Below are 26,536 nucleotides of genomic sequence, written 5' to 3'. Positions count from 1 at the left end.
TCATATTTATATATTGCCTGATATGTGTATCTCCAAGTGGTGTGCACAATTAAAAATATAACAAATATAAAACAGGGTAAAAACAAAACAATTTCACAGAATAAAATAAATAAATAAAATTAATGGGATAAAAACAATTAAGCAGTTTACTAGCCTGTTTGACCATACATGCCATTTATGGCACTTTCCCCTAAATGCCTCCCCCGACCCACGACTTGCAAGAGACCTCCCTCAGTAAGAATGGTACTTGGAACAGGTGATCAGGAATGTGACTTTGCTCTAAGACATCCAGGAACCAGCTTTTGGTGGAAAACAGCAGAGCACCTGATTGACCAAACACTCCCCATACAAGAAGCAGAAGCCATGGAAGTAAAAGCTGTGGAAAAGAAACTGACTACAAGTTGTGTTTTTTCTAAAATGGGGAATGGTGAAAATATTCAGATTGGCTTTGGACAGGCTTTGACATTGACAAAGCAGAAAAGCACAAGTATCTTGAACTTCCTCCATATACCTCAGTTGATCCAAAATAAATCTGAGATCATTCATGACCTGATTATGGATGAAAGAACCGACCATGCATTGCAGAGACCTGATTGGGAGAGGCTAGTGGTCTGCTCTGGTCCTAGCTTCTCCTGGTGGGATACTCTGTGGTGGAGCAGGTGAGAAGATGTGGGCAAGGAGGTGGTGTGGCTGTGGTCTACAAGAATACCATCTCGCTTACCAGCAGGGTGGATTTGATTTAAATCAAACTGATTTAATTCACGATTTAAATCACTAGTCAGTAAGGCTTGATTTAAATCATAGTTTTCTACATAAAGACTAATTCTTGCTGGTATAACTTTAATATGCAAGTAGATGAAGATTTTTAGAATAACAACTTTTCATATTAGTTTTTTTATCCCCAGTTTAATAGGTTAATCATTCATATTTGGACAACTTTTCTGTTGTACTTAGGAAGGAGAAAAATAATCATTACCTTAATAATAACAATTTAAATAGATTTATTCAACTGAAACAATAACATTACAGCATATGTTATTTGCTTAAACAAACATCCATGTTTGTTAACTAATTTGGCTAAACAATATATATATATTTTAAGAAACTTAGACTGTCAGCCCAGCCTACACATGAAAAACTTAAATACTGTCCTCTGTAGCTCACTCGTCATCTTCATCTTCTTCTTTGTTCATAATCTGGAAAAGAAAAACAAGCTTTCCTGCTTTATCGGGTCCCAAACGATTTCTCAATTTAGAATGAATGAGTCCAAAGGAAGAGAATATTCTTTCAACGCCTGCAGAAGAAGCTACTGCTGTTAAAAGTGAAATCATTACTTGAACAGTCTCTAAATCCAAGTGCTTAAGTGACTTCCACCAGTTCACTGGTGTGACTTCTTTAAAATATCTTCAGCAAACATATATTTCTTGAATGGTTCCCCCTTAGCTTTGAAGTTTATTATAGTTGGCATTACAGATGGATGATTGCTGGATACCCATGTCATAGCTAACTCCTCTTCCTCAGCACTTAAGTTTTGACCCTGGTACTGGATATTGACAATATTTGCCAAAAAATGAGCTGGAGACAGTACTTGTCCCATTCGTTTTTTAATGCTTGTAATTTAATTCTGTCCATGTGTAGTTCTGTTTTTAAGTGTTCACTCAGTTCCTTCCAAATTTCAACAGCATCAGCAATAAAACAGCTATTTTTCTGTATTTTGTTTAAAGATTCAGAGATGGGTTTCAGGATGCTCAGCATATGTTCAACATTTCTCTTAAGCCCAATGTTGAGGATTTTGGCCGTGACAGTGCCATCTATTTTATCTCGATTTTGTTCACAAACTGTCATCAGAATAGGCCAGTTCTTGATATACTGCTCAAAACAGTCCACCACAGAGTTCCATCTAACATCTTGTGGGAGCGTTAGCTTGGTTCCACCCATCCTTTTCAAAGCTGCTGCAGCAAAGTGATTGTTATGGAAGTATTTAGCAATTTCAACAACATTAGTCTTTATTTCTGGAACACTTAAGTCTTTGGCTAAGAGGTGCAGCAAATGAGCACTGCAACCATATGTTATTAGCTTTGTATTCCCTTCCTGCTCTTCTAAATTTCTTCTCATCTTGGATACATTTGCAGCATTGTCTGTGACCAAACTGCGTACTAGACATTTGAATTTTTGTTCACATGTTATTATAGCTTTTACTGCCACTTCTTGTAAGTATTCTGCTGTGTGTGCATTTCCTGATGTATCAATTGTTTGTGCAAGGAAGACTTTCCCTTCTTCTGTTGTTATACAAGCACATACAATAGGATCATTGTGGACATTACTCCACCCATCAATACTTAGGTTAACAATTCTACCCTCCAGAGCTGTTGCACATTGCTCCATTTCTCTGTCATACACTTTATCCAGCAGTTTCCCTGCAACATCTGCTCTGCTGGGTGGACTGTATCCTGGTCTCAGTGACTGAACCATATTAATGAAATGTGGGTTCTCAGTCAGACGGAAAGAAGAGTTCGTTGCATAAACAAACTGGGCAATTTTTTCATCAATTAACTCTTTTTCTAATCTGCTAGTTTTTATCACAAACTTATCTATGGTGGTTCCAGGAGGGAAGGATTTTTTCTTTCTTTTAGGTGATAGTGATATGTGGCTGTGGGTGTCTGATGATGATGCTAATGAAGCACTATCCTGGATGGATAACTCTGAAACTGTAGAACAGGAGGATGGTGATCTTGAAGGTGGATAGTTTCCAGAATCCATGAATTCCCCAAAACAAAAAAGTCAATGCTGTTATTTTATTGTTTATACAATTTCTGCTTATTGTACACAGCACTGCCCCAAAAGGAATATTTGCTTTTCTTCATAACTGTACCAAATGACAGTAACATGCAGTAATAATAAGAAATATAATTTTGCTCAAACATGACAGTTCAAGGCAGTCTTTAGAAATATTATATGATTCAATAAAAATGTTTACCAACCTGAAGATCCTGCCTGTTCAAATGTGTTTCTTTGGTCATCTTCATCACAGCACTTCTCATGACGTTGCCTCATTCGGGCCACCAGGCCTTGCATTTCTTTGTTGCAGTGTTTGCATTTTGCACGCATGCCTGCCTTACCGATAGGTAAAGGAACTTCATTAAAATATTGCCAAACTGGGTCTCTTTTACGGCCTGCTGCTATTATAGGTTTTTTCCTCCAAGGAAAGAATGTGATAAACCTCAGGTCATACACACAAAAAGATCCAAAGACTTGTCTGTCTGTGGCTATGCAGTATTGTGCTCAGAAAGTTTCACTTTCATTTTGTACTGCTTGTCTGCTTGCCCCTCCCTCCTCACACTTAGTTTCACTTTCTTCTTGTGCAGATCTATTCCACTCCAAACAATCAGAAAAATATTGTTTCTATTCTATTTCACTGAACTTCTTGAAACTTAGCACTGAAGGGGTTGATTCTGTATTCATAGGTTTGTAGAACAATAGGATTAAGGTCTTTTTCTCAACTCTGTTCATGTCATAACATTTTTGCTGTGAAGAAGAGGCATGTGATCTCTGCTGAGTCAAATTCAGTTTTGAGAACTGCAAAAGTAAACCAAGCATCTGTGATAATATCTTGTAGGCAGAGAAACTGCCCAATAATCTTACAAAAACCTCTGGAAGAGCATGACATTGTGAATGGATTAATGGAATTTATTTACCAAAAAAATTAAACATATACAGCCTTATTCTACATAATTAAAAAACTAATCTTTATTTCATGATGGAATAACCTTTGGATGGTAATATATTTTCCTCAAAAAGCATTTTATTTTAAAAAAAATCCGATTTAAATAAAAAAAATCTGATTTTTTTGATTTTTTTTTTTAAAAATCATTGATTTTTATCCACCCTGCTTACCAGGATCCCTGTCAGGGAATTGGCCTGTACTGAATGTGTCTCCCTAAGCCTAGGGACCAAGGATAGACCTGAACTTCTGTTGGTGTACCGATCACCCTGCTGCCCAACAGCGTTCCTAACTGAGATGACAGACCGGGTTATGGAGTTGGTGAGTCACCCAGACGGTTGGTAGTGGGGGACTTCAGTGTTTACTTTGTGATAGAATAGTCCGGAGTGGTTCAGGGCCTATCTGAAATGGTCTTGGGACCAATGCACATTGCTGGTAACACACTTAATTTGGTGTTTTGTTTTGATCACGGTGGTGTTCAATGGGTAAAGACTCCTGTGATTTCCCCATTGTCATGGATGGATCATCATCTAGTTAAGGTAGGACTTGCAACCACAACCCACCTCTGCAGGGATATAAGACCTACTAGGCTGGTCTGCCCGAGAAGGCTATTGGAGCCAATAGGATTCCAAGAAGTCTTGGAAGGGTAAGAGTTGGCTCTGCTGATGATTCTGTCGATGCCCTGGTGCAAATATGGAATAACAAACTCACTAGAGCAGTTGACGCAATTACTCCTAAGCGTCCTCTCCAACCTGCTTCAAAATTAGCACCGTGGTATTTGAAAGAATTATGGGAGCTGAAGTGGTAAGGTAGACGACTGGAGCACAAGTAGAGGGAAACTTGACGTGAATCTAATGTGAGGTTACAACACAGAGCCACATTGCTTCCACAAGTTTATGTCTAGCAGAGTTGTCTAGGGTTGTGAGAGTGCTAGGGTGTGCCCTTCCCCCTTGAACCTGAATTTAGAATCTTCAGTCACCAGCTGTGATATTTTAAATGACTTTTTTTGTAGATAAAATCTATCGTATTCAGGCCGAACTGGATTCCACATTTATTGCAGAATCTACTAAGGAGGTGTCCAGCAACTCCTCTTATGGGGTCAGATAGGATCACTTTCAGTTTGTGACTCCTGATGAAGTGGACAAGCTGTTTCGGACTGTAAGTCCTACCACCTAGTCTCTTCACCCTTGCCCAACTTGGCTGATTTCAGAGAGGGTATGTCACATAGTATAAATGCTTATCTGAGGGAGGGCAGGATGCCTCTTTGCCATAAGGAGGCTATTATTAGACCTTACTTGAATAAACTTGCATTGGATCCCTTAGAATTAGATGATTATAGTCCTGTCTCCATGGTTGAGCAAGGTGATTGAGAGGGTGGTGGCCTCTTAACTCCAAGCAGTCTTGGAGGAAATAGATTCAAATTCTCACAACCCTAGTCCCATTTCAAACTGGCTTTTCAGTGGGCTGTGTGGTTGAGACTGCCTTGGTTGGCCTGATGGATGATCTTCTGTTGGGTATTGATGGGGGAGTGTGACTTTGTTGATCCTTTTGGAGCTCTTGGCGGCTTTCAGTATGATTGACCGTAGTATCCTTCTAGAGCATCTGAGTGGGTTGGGGGTGGGAGGCACTGCTTTGCAGTGGTTCTGCTCCTACCTCTCTGGCAGATTCCAGATGGTGTCTCTTGGAGACTGTTGCTCTTCAAAATCTGAACTTTTATACGGTGTCCCCCAGGGCTCCATATTGTCTCCAATGCTTTTAACATCTACATGAAACCACTGAGAGAGATCAGGAGATTTGGTGCAAGATGTTGTCAATATGCTGATGACACAAATCTATTTCTCCATATCAGCTTCATCAGGTAATGGCCTAACTTCCCTAAATGCATTTCTGGAGGTGGTAATGGGCTAGATGAGAGATGACAAATTGAAATTGAATCCAAACAAGATGGAAGTACTTATTGTGAGGGGTCAGAACTCAAGAGATGGTTTAGATCTGCATGTTTTGGATGGGGTTACACTCCACCAGAAAGAACCAGTACGTAGCTTGGGAGTGTTCCTGGATCCAGTGTTCCCTCTAAGGTGTGTGCACGTGCATGTGCTCACAAGTTTTTTTAATGTCCACTCAGCTAATTTTAGATCCCGCTCAGGTTGAATCAGGAAGGCCCCACTCTGAATGCATGTGTGCACACACTGCCTCGATACTGCCACCCAGAACAAAACTCATTCCGCACACAGATGAAAAAAATTATAGAGAACACTGCCTGGATCTAAAACTCTCTCAGGCTGATGACGAAGAAGAAGAATGTTTATATAATGCTTTCCAACAAAAGGTTCCCAGAGGGGTTTACATAGATATAAGTGAATAAAATGACTCCCTGTCATCAAAGGACTCAAAATTGAAAAAAGAAACATTAGATAGACACCAACAACAGCCACTTGTGGGGTGCTGTGCTGGGGATGCATAGGACAAGTTGTTCTCCCCCTGCTAAATAAAGAGAATCCCCACTTTTAAAAGGCACCTCTTCGCTTAGTTAGCAGGGGCCCAGTTAACAGGTCGAGGTAATAGCCAGGAGCACTTTTTGTCATCTTCAGTTGATATATCAGCCTTGCCCATTTCTGGAGGTGAATGACCTTAAAACAGTGGTACAAATGGTGATAACTTCCAGGCTCGACTACTGTAATGCACTCTGTGCGGGGCTGCCTTTGTACGTAGTATGGAAACTATAGTTGGTGCAGAATGTGGCAGCCAGACTGGTCTCTGGGACCACCTGAAGAGACCATATAACACCAATCTTAAAAGTACTGCACTGGCTGCCAATATGTTTCCAAGTGAAATACAAAGTGCTGGTTACTACCTATAAAACCCTTAACGGCTTTGGTCCACGGTATTTAAGAGCACACCTCCTTTGTCATGAATCTTCCTGCCTATTTAGATCATCAGGCAGGGGTGTGGGGTGTGGTGGGTCTGGTTATGACTACTACTGGCTTGTTTGGTGGCTACTCAGGACAGGGCCTTCTCTGTGGCTGCCCTGGGGCTCTGGAATGCACTCCCTGTTAAAATAAGAGTTTCCCATCTCTGGCTGCTTTTAAAAAGACCCTTAAGATGCACCTGTTTTCTCATGCTTTTAATTAATTTTAAGTGATTTTATATCATAATAATTGTTTCAGTCATTTTGTCCTGGTTTTATATTTGTTGTATTTTAACTTATGTAAACTGCCTAGGGATGCATATGTCAGGTGGTACAGAAATAGTATCAAATAAATAAATAAATAATGTTTCTGCTGGAATAGATTCATTGTTCTCAAAGAATCTGTTGGTTCATTGTGTGCTCTCCTTTTCAAGGAATAAGTCAGGTTGTTCACAGTCATGACTGGCCCTTCCATTCATATTGCTCAGTAATCCCAAGCTTGAATGTAGGGCTATAACTACCTCTAGGAAATCTTCAGGTCTCCTAAGCCTTCATGTGTCATTCTGCATGCCAAAGGCTGAACTGTTTTAAGAAAATAAAAGCCATCACCAAGGAAGTAATCTATATTATGTATTTACTTCATATATCCCTATGAGTTAACAGAGCATATTTTCTGTGCAAATGCCTATTAAAATACCCTGCAGTTGAGCATGGGACATACTTGATTCATAGCTTTCTTTACTTCCTTTTAGAGTAGGAGTATACTCATTAGGAAGCAAGAATAATATGTAAGGACCTACAAGTATATATAAAGTCTGGATATTGACCTTTACCATAAGTAAAACAATACAACTCAGTAGGAAAGGGAATGCATTCTTAACACAGTGGCTGGCATCAAGACTAATACTACATGCACTGAATAACTTTTTGCTTGTGTAAAGGGGTGGGAGGGGGAGGAGGAGCATTTTTGCTGATCTTTCCTTCCTTCTACAGCCTTCTGTGCCTCTCAGAAATATATCCCTGAGGGCTACAGAATGTTCAGGAACCACAGAGGATCGCAAAAGGAAGGAAGGATTGGTGAAATCACCCCTCTCCTGTTGCATATGCTCAGTGTTATTTGGTGTGTGTTGTGTGTGTAGTTGGATGTCAGCCACCATCATCCCTGGCTCTCGCTTAGTCTGGTTGGACTATTACTAAGTATGTACACCACTAGCTGAATACTTTTTCTTATCTTTTTTCATGCCAAATATGTTCAATAAATATTGTTAACTTTAAGCTTCAAATGCATTTGAGGCACTTTTTCTTGTGGTGATTCTCTTTATTTAGCAGGAGGAGAGTAACTGGCCCTATCCACCCCCAGCACAGTACCTCCAGTGACTGTTGCTGGTGTCTATCTTGTGTTTTTTTTAAGAATGTGAGCCCTTTGGGGACAGGGATCCATCTTATTTATTTATTATTTCTGTGTAAACTGCCCTGAGCCATTTTTGGAAGGGTAGTATAGAAATTGAATTAATAATAATAATAATAATAATAATAATAAATAATAATGTTGATGTAGGTTTGCAAATCCTTTTTGCCACTTCTTGATGTTGTAAAACTAAAAGTTTGTAGAAAATATCTGACATATAAGGAATGCATACTGTAAAAATATATTTGAGCGAGCATTTTTTTCACAGCTTCTTGGATAAGACAATTACTTCATCTTTCCAGTCCATATTTGTGCATTGTCAAAGACCACAAGGACTGTGAGCCATAGAATGCTTTGGGGACAGAGGACAGTTTTGCTTTTTTTTTGGTCCAAATGGCAATAAATTTCTGTCTTCAAGTTCTGAGAGAATATTCTTGTTTGTATGAAACAAGAATTTTGCAGAATTTCTTGCATTTCCCCCAGAATGTACCTGTATGCCCATATATATTTATTCAGATCTCTTAGAGGTTGATTGGTGAAAAAGAAGTATTTGCCTACAGTGGAAGATAGAGCCCCCACCCCACCCCCCAGCCATTTAAAATAAGGCTCAAATCTGTTGTTTTAAAGTGTCATCAAGAATGCAAAGGTGAAAAGGCAATTTATTGAGAAGCAGTAGTGCATGCTGTGCCATTGTTTTATAGTTATTGATTCATAAAGGGAAAGGGGTGATGCACCAAATAGAAAAGAAAAAGGTATCCTCGGGGCACAATTGATTGATTGATTTGATTGGTTAAGTGCTGTCAATTCGGTATCAACTCTTAGCGACCACATAGATAGATTCTCTCCAGGATGATCTGTCTTCAACTTGGCCTTTAAGCACAATAGGTGGTTTTCATTTGAAACACTGATAGGTACATCTGTTGAATGTGTTGTGAAGGTGATGGGAATCTGGTCCTGATCTGTTGCGAGGAAAATCTAAGGTGATTCCCATGTAAAGGAATGTCTGCATGCAGCTTGTGTCTGTCTGGACTAAGCTTTGGAGAGTGAGCAAAATTCACTGAGCTGTTTTGAATTTTAGAAAGCATATGGATCTGCCTGTGACACACACAATAAAACAAAATCCACAGGCTAATAAGATTAGCCCCTCCTAACTAGATAAACTTTAGTTCTTAACATGATGATGAGGCAGTCAGGCTTTGATGACAAGCAGAGATCAGCTATTTCCTTACATCCTTCCTTTGTATTATTGATTTTAGTATACATATAATTATGTATAATTTCAAAAATACCAACAAGTACTTGCTAGTATATGGTGACTAGTACCTAGTAGCCTTACCTCATAAGGAAGGTGCTCTAGTCTCCCATTCATTTTGGTTGCCCTCTTCTGTACCATCTCCTCCTCTTCCTCATACTACTACTACTATGATGTAGATGACGTAAAGGGTTAGGTTTCTACATTGTTAGATCCTTAGATGAAATCCTTGTTGAGTCATGGAATTCACCAAGGTCCTGTTTCCTATGCTCATTAAATCAACAGTGGTAGTGTGATCCTAATGAGGTAATATTTGTTAAATGCTGGGTAAACATAAAAGTGCTATAGAAATATATGATGGTCTATCTGCCTTTCTATAAATGCTAATTCCAACATTAGTATAGCCAAGAAAGGGAACTAGGACTATGCAGATAGGATCAGGATTGACTCTCCATGGTTTATATTCCCAGGAACATAGTATTATATGTATTTATTATAGAAATTTATTACAGGCTAACCGTCAGCACTGCTGCTTTCGGGGCAGTGAATGGCAATTAAAAATATTAACAATTAAACAAAATCCAAGCAAAATGTAGAATACTAGTAGTATAAAACCTAGCAGTGAGATAAAACCTACAAGTTCACCCAAGGATTGAAAGGCCTGTGAAAATCAAAAGGTCTCTGTCTACTGCCAAAATGATATCAAAGTAGGTCCAGGGGAGCCTCCCTGAGGGCATTTCAGAGACAAAATCCCATTTTCAAAAATGTCTTTCTCTGACTGCCACCTTGCCTCACTTCTGAAGGTAGGGCAAAAGGACCTACTCTGAACATGTGGATGGTTATGAACACCCAAAACGGTGTAGGTTTAGTCCCCACTCTGATCTCCCCTTTACTTCCATACTCAATAGTGAGTGGCTGTTTTTCGGTCCAGTTGGGAAAAGTAAAGCATCACACTTTGGACACTATTATGGCAAGGGCAAAATCTACAGGCTACTTCTGACAGCAGGTGGCTCCCCTCTCACCAGCAGGGAGCTTACAGGAATACAATGTGTGGTACATACTGCAGGATACAAGGTCTCTCTGCCCACAACGCCTGTCATAATGATGAATCAAGAACTCATATTGTATAAACCAGAGGCTTTCAAATTCTAGTGAGTCTCTTTAATTCGTGGTAAGTCTCTTGAAGACAAAGAAATCAATGTGTGAGATGAAGTGAGGCACAAGTAGAGAGCCTCTTTTGTCCTTAACCAAATGAATCATAGCAAAGAGTGAGGGGCACATGGACTAGGGTTGCCAGTTCTCTGGATCCTGGGCATGCCACCTAGTGTGCCTGTCTCGAATTCCTAGCATTATTATGAAAAGACCAGATCATAAGAACAGCCCTGCTGGATCAGGCCCAAGGCCCATCCAGTCCAGCATCCCGTTTCGCACAGTGGCCCACCAGATGCTGCTGGAAGCCACAGGCAGGAGTTGAGGGCATCCCCTCTCTCCTGCTGTTACTCCCCCGCAACTGGTACCCAGCGGCACCCCACCCCCGAGGCTGGAGGTGGCCTACAGCCCTTCCAACTAGTAGCCGTCAATAGACCTCTCCTTCATGAAGTTATACAGACCCCTCTTAAAGCCGTCTAGATTGCTGGCTGTCACCACATCTTGTGGCAGAGAATTCCACAAGTTGATTATGCGTTGTGTGAAAAAGTACTTCCGTTTGCTGGTCCTAGATTTCCTGGCAATCAATTTCATGGGATGACCCCTGGTTCTAGTGTTATGTGAGAGGGAGAAAAATTTCTCTCTATCCACTTTCTCCACACCATGCATGATTTTATCGACCTCTATCATGTCTCCATGCAGTCGTCTTTTTTCTAAACTAAATAGCCCCAGGTGTTGTAGCCTAGCCTCATAAGAAAGGTGCTCTAGGCCCTTGATCATCTTGGTTGCCTTCTTCTGCACCTTTTCCAGTTCTACAATGTCCTTTTTGAGATGTGGTGACCAGAATTGTACTCAGTACTCCAGGTGTGGCAGCACCATTGTTTTGTATAAGGGCATTATAACATTAGCAGTTTTATTTTCAATCCCCTTCCTAATGATCCCTAGCATGGAATTGGCCTTTTTTACAGGTGCCGCACTTTGAATCGACACTTTCAACGAGCTGCCCACCACAACCCCAAGATCCCTCTCCTGGTCAGTCACCAACAGCTCAGATCCCATCAGCATATACTTGAAGTTGGGGTTGTTTGTCCCAATGTGCATCACTTTACACTTGCCAACACTGAACTGCATTTGCCACGTCACCGCCTACTCACCCAGTTTGGAGAGATCTTTTTGGAGCTCTTCACAATCAGTTATGGATTTCTCTACCCAAAAGAGTTTGGTATCATCTGCAAATTTGGCCACCTCGCTGCTTATCCCTTCTTCTTCTAGATCATTTATGAATAAATTAAAAAGCACCAGTCCCAGTACAGATCCCTGGGGGACCCCACTTCTTACTTCCCTCCATTGTGAAAACTCTCCATTTATACCTACCCTCTATTTCCTGTCTTTCAACCAGTTAGCAATCCACACATGTACTTGTCCTCTTATCCCATGACCGCTAAGTTTCCTCAGGAGTCTTTGATGAGGAACTTTGTCAAAAGCTTTTTGGAAGTCCAGGTTGACTATGTCAACTGGATCACCTTGATCCACACACTTGTTGACACTCTCAAAGAACTCCAAAAGGTTGGTCAGGCAAGATTTACCTTTTCGGAAGCCATGCTGGTTCACTCCCAGCAGGGCCTGTTCTTCTATGTGCTTTACAATTTTATCCTTGAGGATGCTTTCCATCAATTTGCCTGGAACGGATGTTAAGCTAACTGGCCTGTAATTTCCCGGATCACCCGTGGATCCCTTCTTGAAAATCAGTATTACATTTGCTACTCTCCAGTCCTCTGGTACAGAACCTGACTGCAGGGATAAGTTATATATCTTAGCAAGGAGGTCAACAATTTCACATTTGAGTTCTTTGAGGACTCTCGGATGGATGCCATCCGGCCCTGGGGATTTGTTAGTTTTCAGTTTTTCCAGACAGTTTAGAACATCCTCTCTCATCACGTCTATCTGGCTCAGTTCTTTAGCCGCCATCCCCGAAAAGCCTGGTTCAGGAATAGGTATATGCTCAGTATCCTCTGCCGTGAAGACGGACACAAAGAACTCATTTAGCTTCTCTGCAAGCTCCATATCCTCCTTAATAATCCCTTTCACTCCCTCATTGTCTAATGGTCCAACCTCCCTGGCAGGTTTCCTGCTTCTGATGTTTTTAAAGAAGTTTTTGTTATTCCCCTTGATGCTTTTAGCTAAATGTTCCTCAAACTCTCTTTTCGCTTCCCTTATTGTTGCCTTCCATTTCTTTTGCCAGAGTTTGCGTTCCTTTCTATTCTCTTCATTTGGACAGGCCTTCCAATTTCGGAAGGAAGTCTTCTTCTCTTTTATTGTTTCTTTGACAGTACCCGTTAGCCATGCTGGCATCTTCCTGGACTGAGTGGAACCTTTCCTCTTTTTGGGTATACAATCTAACTGGGCTTCTAGTACTGTGATTTTGAGTAAACTCCATGCACTCTGGAGCGAAGTGACTCTCCTGATTTTCCCTTTCAGCTTCCTTTTCACCATACTCCTCATTTTAGAGAAGTTTTCTCTTCTGAAATTCAAAATGTCTGTGTTAGACTTCCTTAGTTATTCTCTCCCCACATGTATGCTGAATTTGATGGCACTATGGTCACTGTTCCCTAAAGGGTCGATGACACTGACATCATGCACCAGATCCTGGGTGCCACTCAGAATTAAGTCCAAGGTTGCCTTCTCTCTGGTCCGTTCCAAGACCAACTGTTCTAGGGCACAGTCATTTTAGCGTATCTAGAAATTTGACCTCTTTGTCATGACCTGACTGTGAATTTACCCAGTCTATGTGTGGGTAATTGAAGTCACCCATGATTACAGCCGTGCCTCTCCTTGACATCTCCCTGATTTCCTGCTGCAAGTCCTAGTCACTGTCAGCGTTTTGATCAGGAGGGAGATAGCATGTCCCCAGTAGCACATTTTTCAGGCCTTGTATTGTCACCCACAGGGTTTCTGTGGAGGACTCCAGTCCACCTAGGTTTTCTAGCTTGTTAGATTCTCTCCCTTCTTTAACATGCAGTGGTACCCCTCCTCCAAGGCGCCCCTCCCTGTCCTTTCTATAGAGTTTATACCCAGGGATAACAGTGTCCCACTGGTTCTCACTGTTCCACCATGTTTCTGTTATGCCCACTATATCTATTTCTGCGTTAGCCACCAAGCACTCCAGCTCACCCATTTTGGCTTGGAGGCTTCTGGCATTGGCATATAAGCACCTATACGCTGAATCTCTCACCTGATGTACGCTATCTTTCTTTTGACTCTTTGACCAGCTGGCACAGTCTCCCATCTGCTCTTTATGCGGTACTGCTCTGTCCCCTTCTGTTTTATTTGAATCCTTTGCACCCTCACTCTTTAAAGGATGGCTTTTGCTGAACGGGATACTGCCCAGCTCCCATTGGCTGTTCCCCAGGTGTCAGCACAGTCTCCCGTCTGCTGTTTATGTGGTACTGCTCTGTCCCCTTCTGTTTTTTCTGAATCCTTTGCACCCTCGCACTTCAAAGGATGGCTTTTGCCGAACGGGATACTGCTAAGCTCCAATCGGCTGTTCCCCAGATCAGATGATACTTTTCGTTCAGTCAGGCCCATAACATGGAAGGGAGCATACGTGTGCATGTCCTTCCTCCACCGTCACTGTCTCCAGCCATCCACATGCAGATGGCATGTCTTAATATGGCCTACATATGTAAAATCTAACACTGGTAAGTGAAAAATTTGCAGTTGATTTCCCAAAAGCTCTGTTAGTTGCTTTTCTCAAACTTTTCTGCCAGTTTATCTGGCATAAAGACAAGCTCTGATTTCCACTTCATAATTTACAGTTACCAATCCTGGTGGGGTGGGGAGTGGGTGGGTTAATTTTCCAGATATTCTGCAATAGTCAGGTCTTAAATTGAAGCATGATCTTTCCAACCCTCCAGCATGGTCCACTCCTAAGCTTCTTTTGGTAAAACCTTTATTGTACAGGCCTATGTTGGATTCTAAATTTTCACAGATTAGAGGCTCAGAGGTACCTCTCCTCCTACCATCAAGGCTTTGAGAGAAGCACGGCGTGTTTTATTCCATCACAATGGCTCTGATCCTTACACCCTTGACAAAATTACCCTTTGGTGCAACCCTGAAATAAAAATTGCTGGGTAATATATTTACGTGGAATAATTGGGCCAGAAAAAATATTTTAACTCTAGACCAAATTTTAGACATCAGTCACAATTTCCTTCCTTTTGAACAGTTGCACATACAGTGTGATCTTCTGAAGTACCTGTACTTCTAGATCATATCATTTGCATTGCTGATCTGCCTTAACCCAACATATCCTTATACCTCTGGTACATGTCCCGCAATAAATATGACTTATCACTTCTACATGCTAAGTGGAATGAAGAATTGGAAACCCAGATCCTTCCAGTCCAGTGGACCAATGCTCTAGCAAGCATAACATCTTCTACCCTAGATCTTAAATTGAGGCTTATCCATCAAAAATTGAAATCCCGTTCCTATTGGACACTTGAACGCTTATGCTGTAAACATATCACTGCTTTTCCCTTATGTCGGCACTGTGGTGTTGCTGAGGGCTCCCTAATTTATTTATTTATTTATTTATTTACCACCCTTCCAAAATGGCTCAGGGCGGTTTACAATTAAAACACACCACTAAAACAGTAAACAGCTAAAATAAATTAAAAACCAATATAACAATTAACAATTTAAAAACATTTTAAAACAACAATTAAACAATTACAGTAATTAAAAACCCTGAAATTGGGTTTGGAATTTTAAAATAAACCAGAAATTAAAACTCCCACAATTTAGGAAGCTGAGAAACCTTGGGTGAAAAGAAGGGTTTTCAGGTGTTTTTTGAAAATTGCCAGAGATGGGGAGGATCCTATCTCAGCAGGGAGCGCATTCCACAATCTCGGGGCAGTGACCGAGAAGGCCTGTCTCTGTGTAGCCACCAAACGAGTTGGCGGTAACTGGAGACGGACCTCCTCAGATGACCTCAATGGGCGGTGGGGCTCATAATGAAGAAGACGCTCTCTTAAATACCCAGGGCCTGAGCCATTTAGAACTTTGTAAGTTATAACTAGCACTTTGTATTTTGTCTGGAAACCTATTGGCAGCCAGTGTAACTCCATCAGTAAAGGAGTAACATGGTCTCTCCGAGATGACCCAGAGACCAACCTGGCTGCCGCAATCTGAACCAACTGAAGTTTCCGGACTATGTACAAAGGCAGCCCCACGTAGAGCGCATTCAAAAGTCAAGTCTGGAGGTTACCAGCAGATGTACCACAGTTTTGAGGTCATTGATCTCGAGAAACGGGCGCAACTGGCGTATCAGCCGGAGCTGATTCTCTGGGATCAGCCTGCTGGTTCACATGCCTTTTGGAAAGGACTACATCTGCTTTCCCCAAAATGCGCCCCCCCCCATTGATGCTTTCTGAATGCACCAGGCTGTATAGCGTACAAAGAAAAAATGACAAGAGCCTGGGCAGGTGGATGGTGGTCTGGAAAATGCCAGGGGCTTGCCTTGCTACATGATTTGCTTCATGTATATATATATATGTAGCATGGCCACTGATAATTAGTGGCCATGATCAGGAGGCCTAGGAGGCCACCGACAGCTTTGCATACTGTCCCTAGAGTTCTTGCACACTCAGAGGGCCTCTGCAGTTTGTTCTTCATGCCTCATATACAGGGGTTTTGCTCCACCTCCATGCCTGGTCTGCTGTGCAGGCAGTCCTTTCTTTGTCCCACGCAGCCCTAGTTTTGTTTTAAGTATGTTACTTGTAAAGGTGATAAAGAGGAGCCCATTTACCCTCCCCATCCACCATGTCTGTCGCCAAGTCTGGTAATTCTTTCAAGTGTCCATTGGCTGGCTCCTAAATGTTTGGGCTGGCTCCTAGATCCAAGGAAAATTTGCCAAGGCTTGCCATAATGTGACATTTTTATGTTAATTTCTGATGCTCTCTTCGGCTATTTTATTTTTATTTTATTTATTTTATTTTATATTTATATCCCATTCTTCCTCCAAGGAGCCCAGAGCGGTGTACTAAATACTTGAGTTTTTCTTTCACAACAACCCTGTGAAGTAGGTTAGGCTGAGAGAGAAGTGACTGGCCCAGAGTCACCCAGCTAATTTCATGGCTGAATGGGGATTTGAACTCGGGTCTCCCCGGTCCTAGTCCAGCACTCTAACCACTGGCTACTCATACAAACCTTTGGGGAGGGGCACCCAGGCAACATCTTGCTGTACTTTTAACAATAAAGTTAAAGTGGTGGCCAGTGAGGACAGCTTCAGACTTCTATAATTTTGTAAAGTTTTTAGCTCTTCAGTCATTTAGGTTAAATTACTGTGATAGTTGGTATATACTGGCCAACATCCAGAGCAGCCCTCCAGCGATGGAAGGAAGGTTGCGGATCCACAAACAGCCTCCAGCATCCCTGATCTGAAGGCTGCTTTGCGTGGTGGACTGGGTGCAGCAGAGGAGCGGGGAGCAATTTTTGAGTCTCTTTCCTCCATCCAAAAACCCTTTCTTTGAGGATTGTGTAACCCTCAGAAATGATTTTATACAAGTAGAGAGGATTATTTATTTATTTATTTATTTATTTAGCATATTTTTATACCACCCAAAACACAAGTTATCTGGGCATTTTACAAAACAATACAAACAACCAATAAAAAAGATTAACATATTTCAACAATTAAAAATTTTAAAGTTAAAACTATTAAAACACAATTAAAACATATCTAATTAAAAGCCTGGGTGAACAAATGCGTCTTGACTGCCCTTTTAAAAGTTGTAAGAGATGGAGAGGCTCTTATTTCAGCAGGAAGCGTGTTCCAAAGCCTCGGGGCAGCAATGGAGAAGGCCTGTCCCTGAGTAGCCACCAGACGAGCCGATGGCAACTGCAGATAAACCTCTCCAGATGATCTCAATGGGCGGTGTGGTTCATAGCAAAGAAGATGTTCTCTTAAATACCCAGGGCCCAAGCTGTTTAGGGCTTTATAGGTGATAACCAAAACCTTGTATTCTGCCCAGAAACATATCGGCAGCCAGTGTAAATCTTTTAAGATAGGAGTGATAAGGTCTCTCCGAGATGACCCAGAGACCAACCTGGCTTTGAAGGGAAGAGGAGAGATGCCAAAATTGCTTCTCTCTCCCCCTCTCCACACTTTGTCTGTTGCAGAAAGCAGCCTTCAGTGCAGGGCTGCTGAAGGTGGCTTGCAGTTCTGCAGCCCTACTTCTGTTGCTAGAGGGCTGTGCTGGATGTTGGCCATTGTTAATAATTCACAGGATGAGAATTACCCGGCTCTGTAGGCTTACCGGGCTTAGCCTGCTCTCCCCACAGCTGAGCAGGGAGCTGTCCCTGGGTGGCCAGATTGGCCGGCCACACGATTACCCGCTCCATCACGGAGCTGGTAGAGTCAGCGGGGATCGCTCCCGGAAGTGCCAGAATGCCCCACAGGAGTGTGTGTGGCATTCTGGGGAGCCTCCCGGTCGGGGGTCACCTCGTGAGTCTCTGTGGCATGGAGCCACATCGCAGCATCTCATGATCGGAAAAACCAGGCTAGGAGCACTCGTTCTGTTAACCAGGTTTAAGGGGAGGGTTGTTTTTGGCAGTTTGCTGCCAGGAGCCATGAGACTCTCGTTGCAGCACACGACCGCATGGAACTGGACTGGCCTCCCTTAGGCCGGTTCCACGCGGTCATGAGAACAGCTTCTATATATATGATTGATGGTGCATATAGATTAGGCCTGTTCAACTTAGGCCCTCCAGCTGTTTTTGGACTACAACTCCCATCTCCCACCACAGTGGCCAATAGCCAGGGATTATGGGAGTTGTAGGCCAACATCTGCAGCAGGGCTGAAGTTGAGCAGCCCTGATATAGATACTCATCTTCTAGAATTTTCAGTTTTTAGTCCATAATTATTGAAAAGTCTGCTTCTCCCCATTACAGTCTTTGTGATGGACACAATATAATTTATATCTTAATAGACGAGGCTACTTTTGACAACTCAGGAAGACTATTATCTGGTAAACCTGAAACCAGATATCTTCATTAATTACATTTTAAGGACCCTTTCTGTTACTGCCCATCATAGTTGAAATAGAACACGGAAACCTCCATAGCACATGTTTTTACATAAAGATTTTGTGCTATTTGTTATGTAAACATTTTTTAATTTAAAAAAAGGCTAATTTGCAACACCTTCTTGAGTTATGGACTGTTTATATTGAGTTATAGACTAGATATATCACCAGTCTCCATCTTCCAGAAATTATTTATGACTGTTTACTTTTACAACTGAGATACTTTGTCGAGCCAAAACTGACTTCTCTGTTGTATGAGAGTCTTTTGTTGAGGACAAATCACTAAAGAGATATTGGCTATTTTAGTTTCATCATTGTTTTTGCATATTTGTTTCTCTTTATTATTGAATCTGTGCCTTATCACTGTGATAGTGCTCAAAATCTGTAAGTAAAAGAATTGTACTTGAAATTGCTTTATAAGTAACCAAGAAAAGGAAAAGAAAAGAACCAATGTAAAGGGAGGGGGAGGGGGACCAAGTATATTGTCCTAATCTTCTTAGAGAGGAAACATACTATATAAACATAATAAATGTGTTACTTGGATATAATGTTATTAACTTAAGTGGAGCCTAACTACATGTGACATGTGAACCCTGATGAAGGGTGTGTGTGTGTGTGTGTGTGCGCGTGTGTGTGTGTGTGTGCGCATATGCATGTGCCTGACAGGTAAGTATGTATTTAGAGCCCCCCAGGGGAAACACCTTGGTGGGAGTGATTTAATGTGGAGAACCAGGCAGTAGGGAAGGGGTTAAGAATCCTCTGGGTGCATCTTTGCTTTAATCACCCCTTCCCAAAGCAACTATTCTTGGAGGTTAAAAAAAAAAGAAGACTGTTGGTTACATTATACATGTTTACATGTAATATGTAATTTGGACCTCAAGGGGGGTGTATATTCCTGTTTTGTGGCTGATAGTCTGAGAAGTGGAGAAGTGGACCTGTCAGGGCTACTGCGCGATTTGAAAGGCAGCTCCGACGGTGTACCATGATGGGGAAGCTGTGGAAAAACAACTGCTTTTGGGTAGTTGCGCAGTGTTACTTCCATGGAAACAGCAGCAGGAGCTGGTGCCTGGAAGGCGATGGCTAGAAATTAATACCAGGGAAGACGAAGTACAAGGCACCACGGCCAAGCACAAGGCCCCATGTGTTATGTCTGATCCTGCTACTAGTTTTCTTATGATTTTAGTGGGATAATCTTTTGTAAGCCACTTTTGAGAGCCTCTTGGAGTTATTAAGTGGAGTATACGCTTTTGGAAATAAAAACTTATATTGCTAGGTTCCCCTCCCCTCACATCTGATGTGAATGGTTTTTGTTGTTCACAACACCTTCTAGAACTGGAATTAGTGGCTCTAATCTGTATTCTTTGTGTTTATGTAGCACTTGAGATCCCTGGCTCACGGCTGACACTTAGTCTCTTAGCCTCTATTCTACCCTGCTTCCTCATTCTTTTTTTACATTAGTAGAGAGATATGGTGTGTATGCTGCAGCAGGACTGGAAATATCTCAGGTCCCTCCCTACACATTTGATAACCTCTCATCCTTTGTAGTACACAGAGCTGCACAGTGAAACCCTCTTGTCAACTGAAACAAACAGTTTTGCTCCTTTTACCTGCTCTTGCATTCTAATGTCAGTGCAGTAGCCATGATAACCTTTAGCATATCTTTACAGCATTTCTGGAACCAGTGGCACTTCACACAGCAACCTCTCTGGCATCAGTTCATATGTATTACAGCTGAAGGTAGATCACTAGAGTGCAGTGAAACACATTGAAGAGTTACTTTGATTAACTTTCAGCAGGTGGAGCTAGTATTTTATATAGCTTTGGCATAAAGAATAGCCTAGTTAAAGGAACAGCAAAAGAATAGTAACACCTCTTGAAATGTCCTGGTTGTGATGTATGATAACCCATCCCTCATATTGGACTGGGGCTGGCCTTACAATGAAGTATAGAAAAGCAGTAGTCTTCTTTGGACATCAGAATCCAGAGAGTGTTTGTGCTTCATTGAGCTGTTTCTAACCTTCATCTCTGGGTGTGTGTGTGTATATATGTGTGTGTGTGTTGTGTGTGTGTGTGTGTGTGTGTATACATATATATATATTTAATGAGCTCGAGTTCAGTACAGAAAGCTAGATTGTATTTGAAAACAATAGAAGAAATGTACATTCTTTGGAAACAATTAAGTGCTTTGACATCTGCTTTTATACAACAGAAATTTTTAGAGGGGTGTTCTTGTTAGTCTGTTGCAAAAAATGTTTTTACAAAAGAAATTAACATCCTTACACTTTATATCATCTTTGCAGCAAGCCACTGTCGCCTGTTTGTGCAAACAAAGTGTTTCTTTGCTTTGGCAGTTAAGAAAAGCTTTTGTGCAGCATGACCAGCAGACAACTTCATAGGTTGCACCATTTTAAAATATTTGGGAATGTAATTTAAAATTATTTTTTGTTGGCCAGATATTTTCAGAGCACACTGGAAATAATGCTTTTGTTTGCCTACAACTGAGATATTCCAGGGATGATAAATTAAGTATAAATACAACAAAAGACAATGGTGAAATGCGGTCCAGGAGTTTCTGTATTATAGTTATATGTGAGACAGTCTGAATGTATTCAATCTTTCCTGTCGTGCAGTTTAGTTACAAATAAATAAATAAAAGCAATCATTGCCTTTCCTTCCATATTATACACTATATGTATGGGTTATAAAATTATCTGTAGCAGATCTGAGTAAAGAAAATGTGAGGATATAGTAGGGCTTATTGTATCCTTTATAGTATCTGCTTGTTGTATACTTTTGAAAATAACATTGTGTGCCTTTTAGCAACATAAATAATTATGTATCTATTAATTAACTTCCCAGTCATAACAAAATATTGCTGATCACCCCTCAAAACTCACTTAGCTCTGCTTTAAAGACATATACTTCAATTTAAGTTATTGAGAACACACATTTTTAAACAGGGGTATGGAGAAAAATCCTACTCCTCTTGTGACAGGATCCAATGCTTACTGTCTTTCAATATGATAGTTTCAGACATTAAATAATGGATGACAGAAAAAGAAACTATACATTTTAGAGCAGGATTTTTCAAGATTGCCATTGCTTCTTCCAGAACTACTTCTTATGCTTTTTGTTCCTGTGCAGTTCACATGCACAAAAAGCAGTATGGGAATTATTCAGGAGTAAGCACCATTTGTTTTTTAATTGGCAGGTAGACTCTAGTGAGGAAAGACTCTAGCCTCCTGCATCACATAACAAACCCCAGCTATTTCCCAAAACCAGATACACTGGCAGGAATAGATACAAGAATGAAGGCTTCAGCCCCAGGAAGGTCAGAAGCTGACCTCCTACACGTTTTCTACTTGAGGAAAAGGGTTGGAACCTGCTGTGTGATGTGAAGTAGGAATATGGAGGTGGAGCACTTCATTATCATTGTCTGTTCTTCATCATCATCATCATCATCATCATCATTTATGAGGTAGGACATCAGTTTGACTTGGAAGCACCAGGCTATCTCTACCCTGTTTTGCATGAGATCTATTGATTTGGGGCATTTCCTGAGACAGAAATCTCAAGAAATGTTGCAAAGTGGAAGTAAGTTTCTCCTTTTTTGGAATGGTATGCCATTTGTGACCTACATCTTCATCTACATGGACATTGAACAATGTACCTTTTTATAAATAAATCTGAAAATTTAGTTTTTACTTGATGCTCCAGTATCTCCTGTACTGAAAGACTGAGTCATTTTCTAAAATAAATCAAGGTGCTCTTTCAAATATATGTCATAAATGAGGAAAATAGTTAAGAAACAAGACCAAATAAAGTAGTATGAAAATACAGTAGTTTAAATTTAAGAAAGCTGATAAAGACTCCTGTAGTTTTTCAGCACACAGTTACATAAAGGTTTACAGATCAAGGCTTTAGTGTGGGTCATACTTCACTATCTGCTATCTTGCCATAATGCTGAGTTTGATTGATGATGCTCACTGACAAAAGATCTTGCTTTGTGCACTGCAGTCTGAAGAAGAAAGAATCTTTAAAGGTCAGGTTGACTCAACATTATGAGTCACAGATACATCTTTCAACTTATTAAATAATAGAGTTCTAGGGGTGACTTTTCAGCAATATCTTTTGAATGCTTTGCTTCATAAACTACAAAAAGTCTTGTGGCACTGTAAAGACTAATGAATGTATTTCAGCATAAGCTTTTGTGGTCAAGAGCCTACATCATCAAATGCATGAAATATTGTCTTTAGTTGGCAGATCTATCTGGAGAAGGAAGTAGGGCAGAAAGACACCCCCCCCCGGTGCTTGTTACCAAACAAATGACTACATATTGCAATTTTCAGGTCAAACTAATGCCACTTAGTTTATCATAAAGAGAGAGGCTTAAAGAAAGTAACCTGAAAATGTCTCTTGTAAATAAGCAAACATGGTGGAAGGGTAGTACAGATGAGCCCATGGTACGTGGTGGTGGTGATTAATGCTTTCCTTCTGCTCTTTTTGCCAATGATAATTTTCTTTCCCAAAGTGACTACAGCAAATGATTTTTGGCAGGAAAATGACACAAGGCAAAAGATGTTAACCCCTTACCCATATGTCTCAAAGTCTAGATCGAGGACCTCCACAGTGGCTTTTTACAACAGACATCTCTGGCTTACTTCTTGTATTTAGTACATTTCTTAATGATGGGCTTAATATAATGTGCAGTTTGGCCCAAAGTTTTCTATGAGGTGTGGTGCCCTTCTCTCTGAAGCAATTTTAGAATTTTGTTTTTACCTGGGGCTTATTCGTGAACCCATCTGAAATGCAGGGTTCTGGGTTCAATGACAACCTAATGCCTCTTGCGAAAGTGTTCAGTATTGTTAATCCCTTAGATTAACTGTATTAAAAGTATAAAATAAGCTATCGCATGTGTAATCATTCAGAACTCTGCTGCTGAAATCATTTACTTCTCTTTAAATGTAGGCTATGTGAAGCCCCTCCTTAAATCCCTGTATTGGTTTTATGTCCCCTCCTGTGTCTAGCCCAATCCCTTTTCCATCTCTGCAGGCTTGTGGCATCCTACCTTTCTACCTTCTAATATGTTGCTGCCTGTGACCTTTGCTCCTCCAGCTATACCATTCTCAGCATCTTCAAGATCTCCTTCTTCTAAATGACTCTGCCCACTCTTGCTGTAACTATGTCCCTGAGGAACTATGTACCTCCACCTCTCTTGTTTCAAATCCTTCCTCATCTCACCCTTTGATATCACTAATGTATTTCAAGCTATTTTTCTTCCAGCAGGCTGACAGTAACATTCTTACATTTTGTTGTCTAATAATTACTTTAGAAGCCTCACTCAAATCAATTTTGGATTCCAAGAATATTTTAGTGGAACACTTGAAATCGGGGTTTTAGTATGCTTGAAGAACAAGTTGTCTGCCTAACCCTTTGAAAAGCCCTACACATATTGATTCACTTTATTCTCTAAAGAAATTTTGTGTGTTTTTCCCCTTTTGTGTTCGACAGATCTTCAAGGCCTCAAAAGGAGCAGAAGATACTCTGGAATCTTTTTCTCATCCTGTGAGGGAACCACTGACACTACAGCATTTTGTAAATTGTTGGTGCAAATGCAATCATTTGTGCATAACACCATGTCTGCAAAGAGCTCCTGAATACCGTGCTACTTTACGCAGGACTTCGCTTTCCAGTTTTATCAGTGGTGCTCTACTAGAAGCAACGACATCGTTGGGAGCAAGAAGTGCTGTACTAAATATCTTAGGAGGATCAACTGGAAAGACCATGCTAAAAGGTAATTAAAGAGGGCTTGATGGCATTTGACAGTATGACAGTGGCAGTTCCTAGGGCTGCAGGCTTTTCTCGGGATTGGAGCAGACAAAATCTTAAATTCAGTAGTGATATTGCAATATTTAAAAAAGAATTTAATGCATCTTAAACAATGGCTGTGCAGCCCTCATAGACATATTTCTGTAGTACTTTTGGAGAGTGGAGAGAGCAGCAAAAGTCCCTCCCTAGGAAGGTGCCAAAACACGATTCGGCATGCGAATCACAGCACAATCCCTTTAAAACTGAGGGCTTCCACTGCCTCTTTAACACGGAGGAGAGTAGGTTGATCCCTGCTCCTCCTCCGCTCGCTGCCATTGCCATACTCGCGGCACTCCCCGCCCCAGCTATCTGTGTGCCACCAGTGCTCTCCCCCAGCTGCCCCGTGTGACGCCAGCATGCACATGGCCTCCATGCATGCATGGTGGCCATTTGCACATGATGGCCGTGTGTGTGCCAATGCCGTGTGGGGGCAGCAGTGGGAGAGCACTGGCAGCTGGGTGAAATGCTGCAAGTACGGCAATGGAGGCGAGGGATGGACTGCTCTCCAGATTAAAAGGGTTGTGGAAGCCCTCAGTCTTAAAGGGATCGTGCTGCAATTTGCATGCTGAATCGTGTCTTAAGCTCATTCCTGTACCTCCCCACTCCTCTTCCATGTGCATTTGCCTGCTTGGCAACATGCAGGGCTGAACTCAGTTGCAGAGTCTTCGCAGGCACAGCTCCTGTTACATACTTCTAACATTGCTCGGAATGCAAGCCAGCATCTTCTTTATTTCATTTTCTAAAAATAGTATCCCACCTTTTCCTCATGGTTGGTTGGTAGAGTAACTTTTAAATACACAACCCAGTACTGTTGTTAGCTAAAGAGATTCCATACTGTTCTGTTTCTCTGTTTTTGTTTAAGTGTAAGGTCAGAAAAGTATCGCTTTGCTTAAAAGGCTCGGATTACTAGCACAAGTATTGCATGCTGTGCCTATATTTACATAATCAGGTGCTGTCCATTCATTACCATTCAGCAGTAGTTATGGTTTAGTCAGAACCAGTTGTTTCCTCTATTTCTTCTTCCTATGCTCTGAAAGTGTATATATAAGGGAACTTTTCCTGCTAGTTTCTATAGGCTGTTGTCACAGCTTTCTTGTATGGATGAGCAATGAGTGCATAGGTGTACTATTTCAGCGAGTATCTAGAAAGTGTTGCTTTTAGGGATTGTAAAACACTTTCGATTATAATGTCAACAAAGCACTATATAAAGTTACTGCGCTTCATTATGCTTACATTAGGTAAAGTAGTGTGGGAACGTTCTGTGATAAAGTAGGCTTTAATGAGGTTGGAGTTAAAGGATGGTGCCAGTCATAACTGTTTTGGATACACTCAAAATACATTTCTGTTTCTGTATCAAATAACCAAGATTGTTTATGCTCCTGAAAGTTAACAGGTCTTTTGTCAGAAGATTTATAAAAATAGGAATCAAATAAATACATTTTCCATTTTTAGAACACAGATTGTTAACAGGAAACTGTGATGAAGAAATATTGTTATATTTTGGTGCCTCAGTGTATAAGGTTGAGTACATTGGTGTGTAAAATGCTATCAATATGCTATGTATCTTTCCTGTTTGGGAGAATAATATGTAGATTACTAGGGCTTGAACTACATGTTAAGTGGCCATGTTGTAGTTCCAGATCTTGGCATCTGCTTCTCTCCTGTAAAGCAGTCTTGAGAATAAACAATTCATAAAGAAAGGTGAGAGAACCAGTGCTTAACATACCATCCACCACTTTCCCTCTATAATTTGTTCCCCTACCCTTATTTTTACCTAAGCCAGGGTTGGAAATGCAAGTCTGGAACAGTGGCAATGAGGGAGTTGCTAGGGCCAAGAGCAGGGCAGGAATTATCATCTTCCTAATACGGTTTTGTGGTGGAGAAACAGTGATTGGGGTTTCAAAACAAATTAGCTGCAAAATGTGTCGTTCTGGCTTCAGTCCCTGAGCTTCTCTCTGTCCTTTCTTTTCAGAGTACTTCTATAGAGTGAACATCAGAACTCCTCTCTAAGTTAACATTAAAGTAAATTGACTTTCACCTCTATTACATTTAAATATATCAAACAAAAAACGAGGTCTCTTAAAACAACTTAAAATAGTTATTACATTGTTATATATTTATCAGCTGCGCTGTTTTCCAACACTG

At 41.0% G+C, this 26,536-nt stretch overlaps 1 protein-coding gene across 9 annotated transcripts in view; it reads left to right on the top strand.

Annotated features, from left to right (window-relative positions):
* The window catches only part of PLCE1 (phospholipase C epsilon 1), a 256,592-nt gene that overhangs the window by 87,404 nt on the left and 142,652 nt on the right, over positions 1–26,536 (top strand). For all 9 annotated transcript variants that reach the window (XM_053305927.1, XM_053305934.1, XM_053305933.1 and 6 more), the window contains exon 3: positions 24,035–24,317. In XM_053305927.1, coding sequence (XP_053161902.1) covers positions 24,035–24,317 — 283 coding nt within the window. The remainder of the gene's footprint in view (positions 1–24,034; positions 24,318–26,536) is intronic.

The sequence above is a fragment of the Hemicordylus capensis genome, chromosome 3, assembly GCF_027244095.1.
Source record: "Hemicordylus capensis ecotype Gifberg chromosome 3, rHemCap1.1.pri, whole genome shotgun sequence".
Lineage (NCBI taxonomy): Eukaryota > Metazoa > Chordata > Lepidosauria > Squamata > Cordylidae > Hemicordylus > Hemicordylus capensis.
The sequence above is the reverse complement of the archived record's forward strand: the minus strand, read 5'-3'. Positions and strand labels throughout refer to the sequence as shown.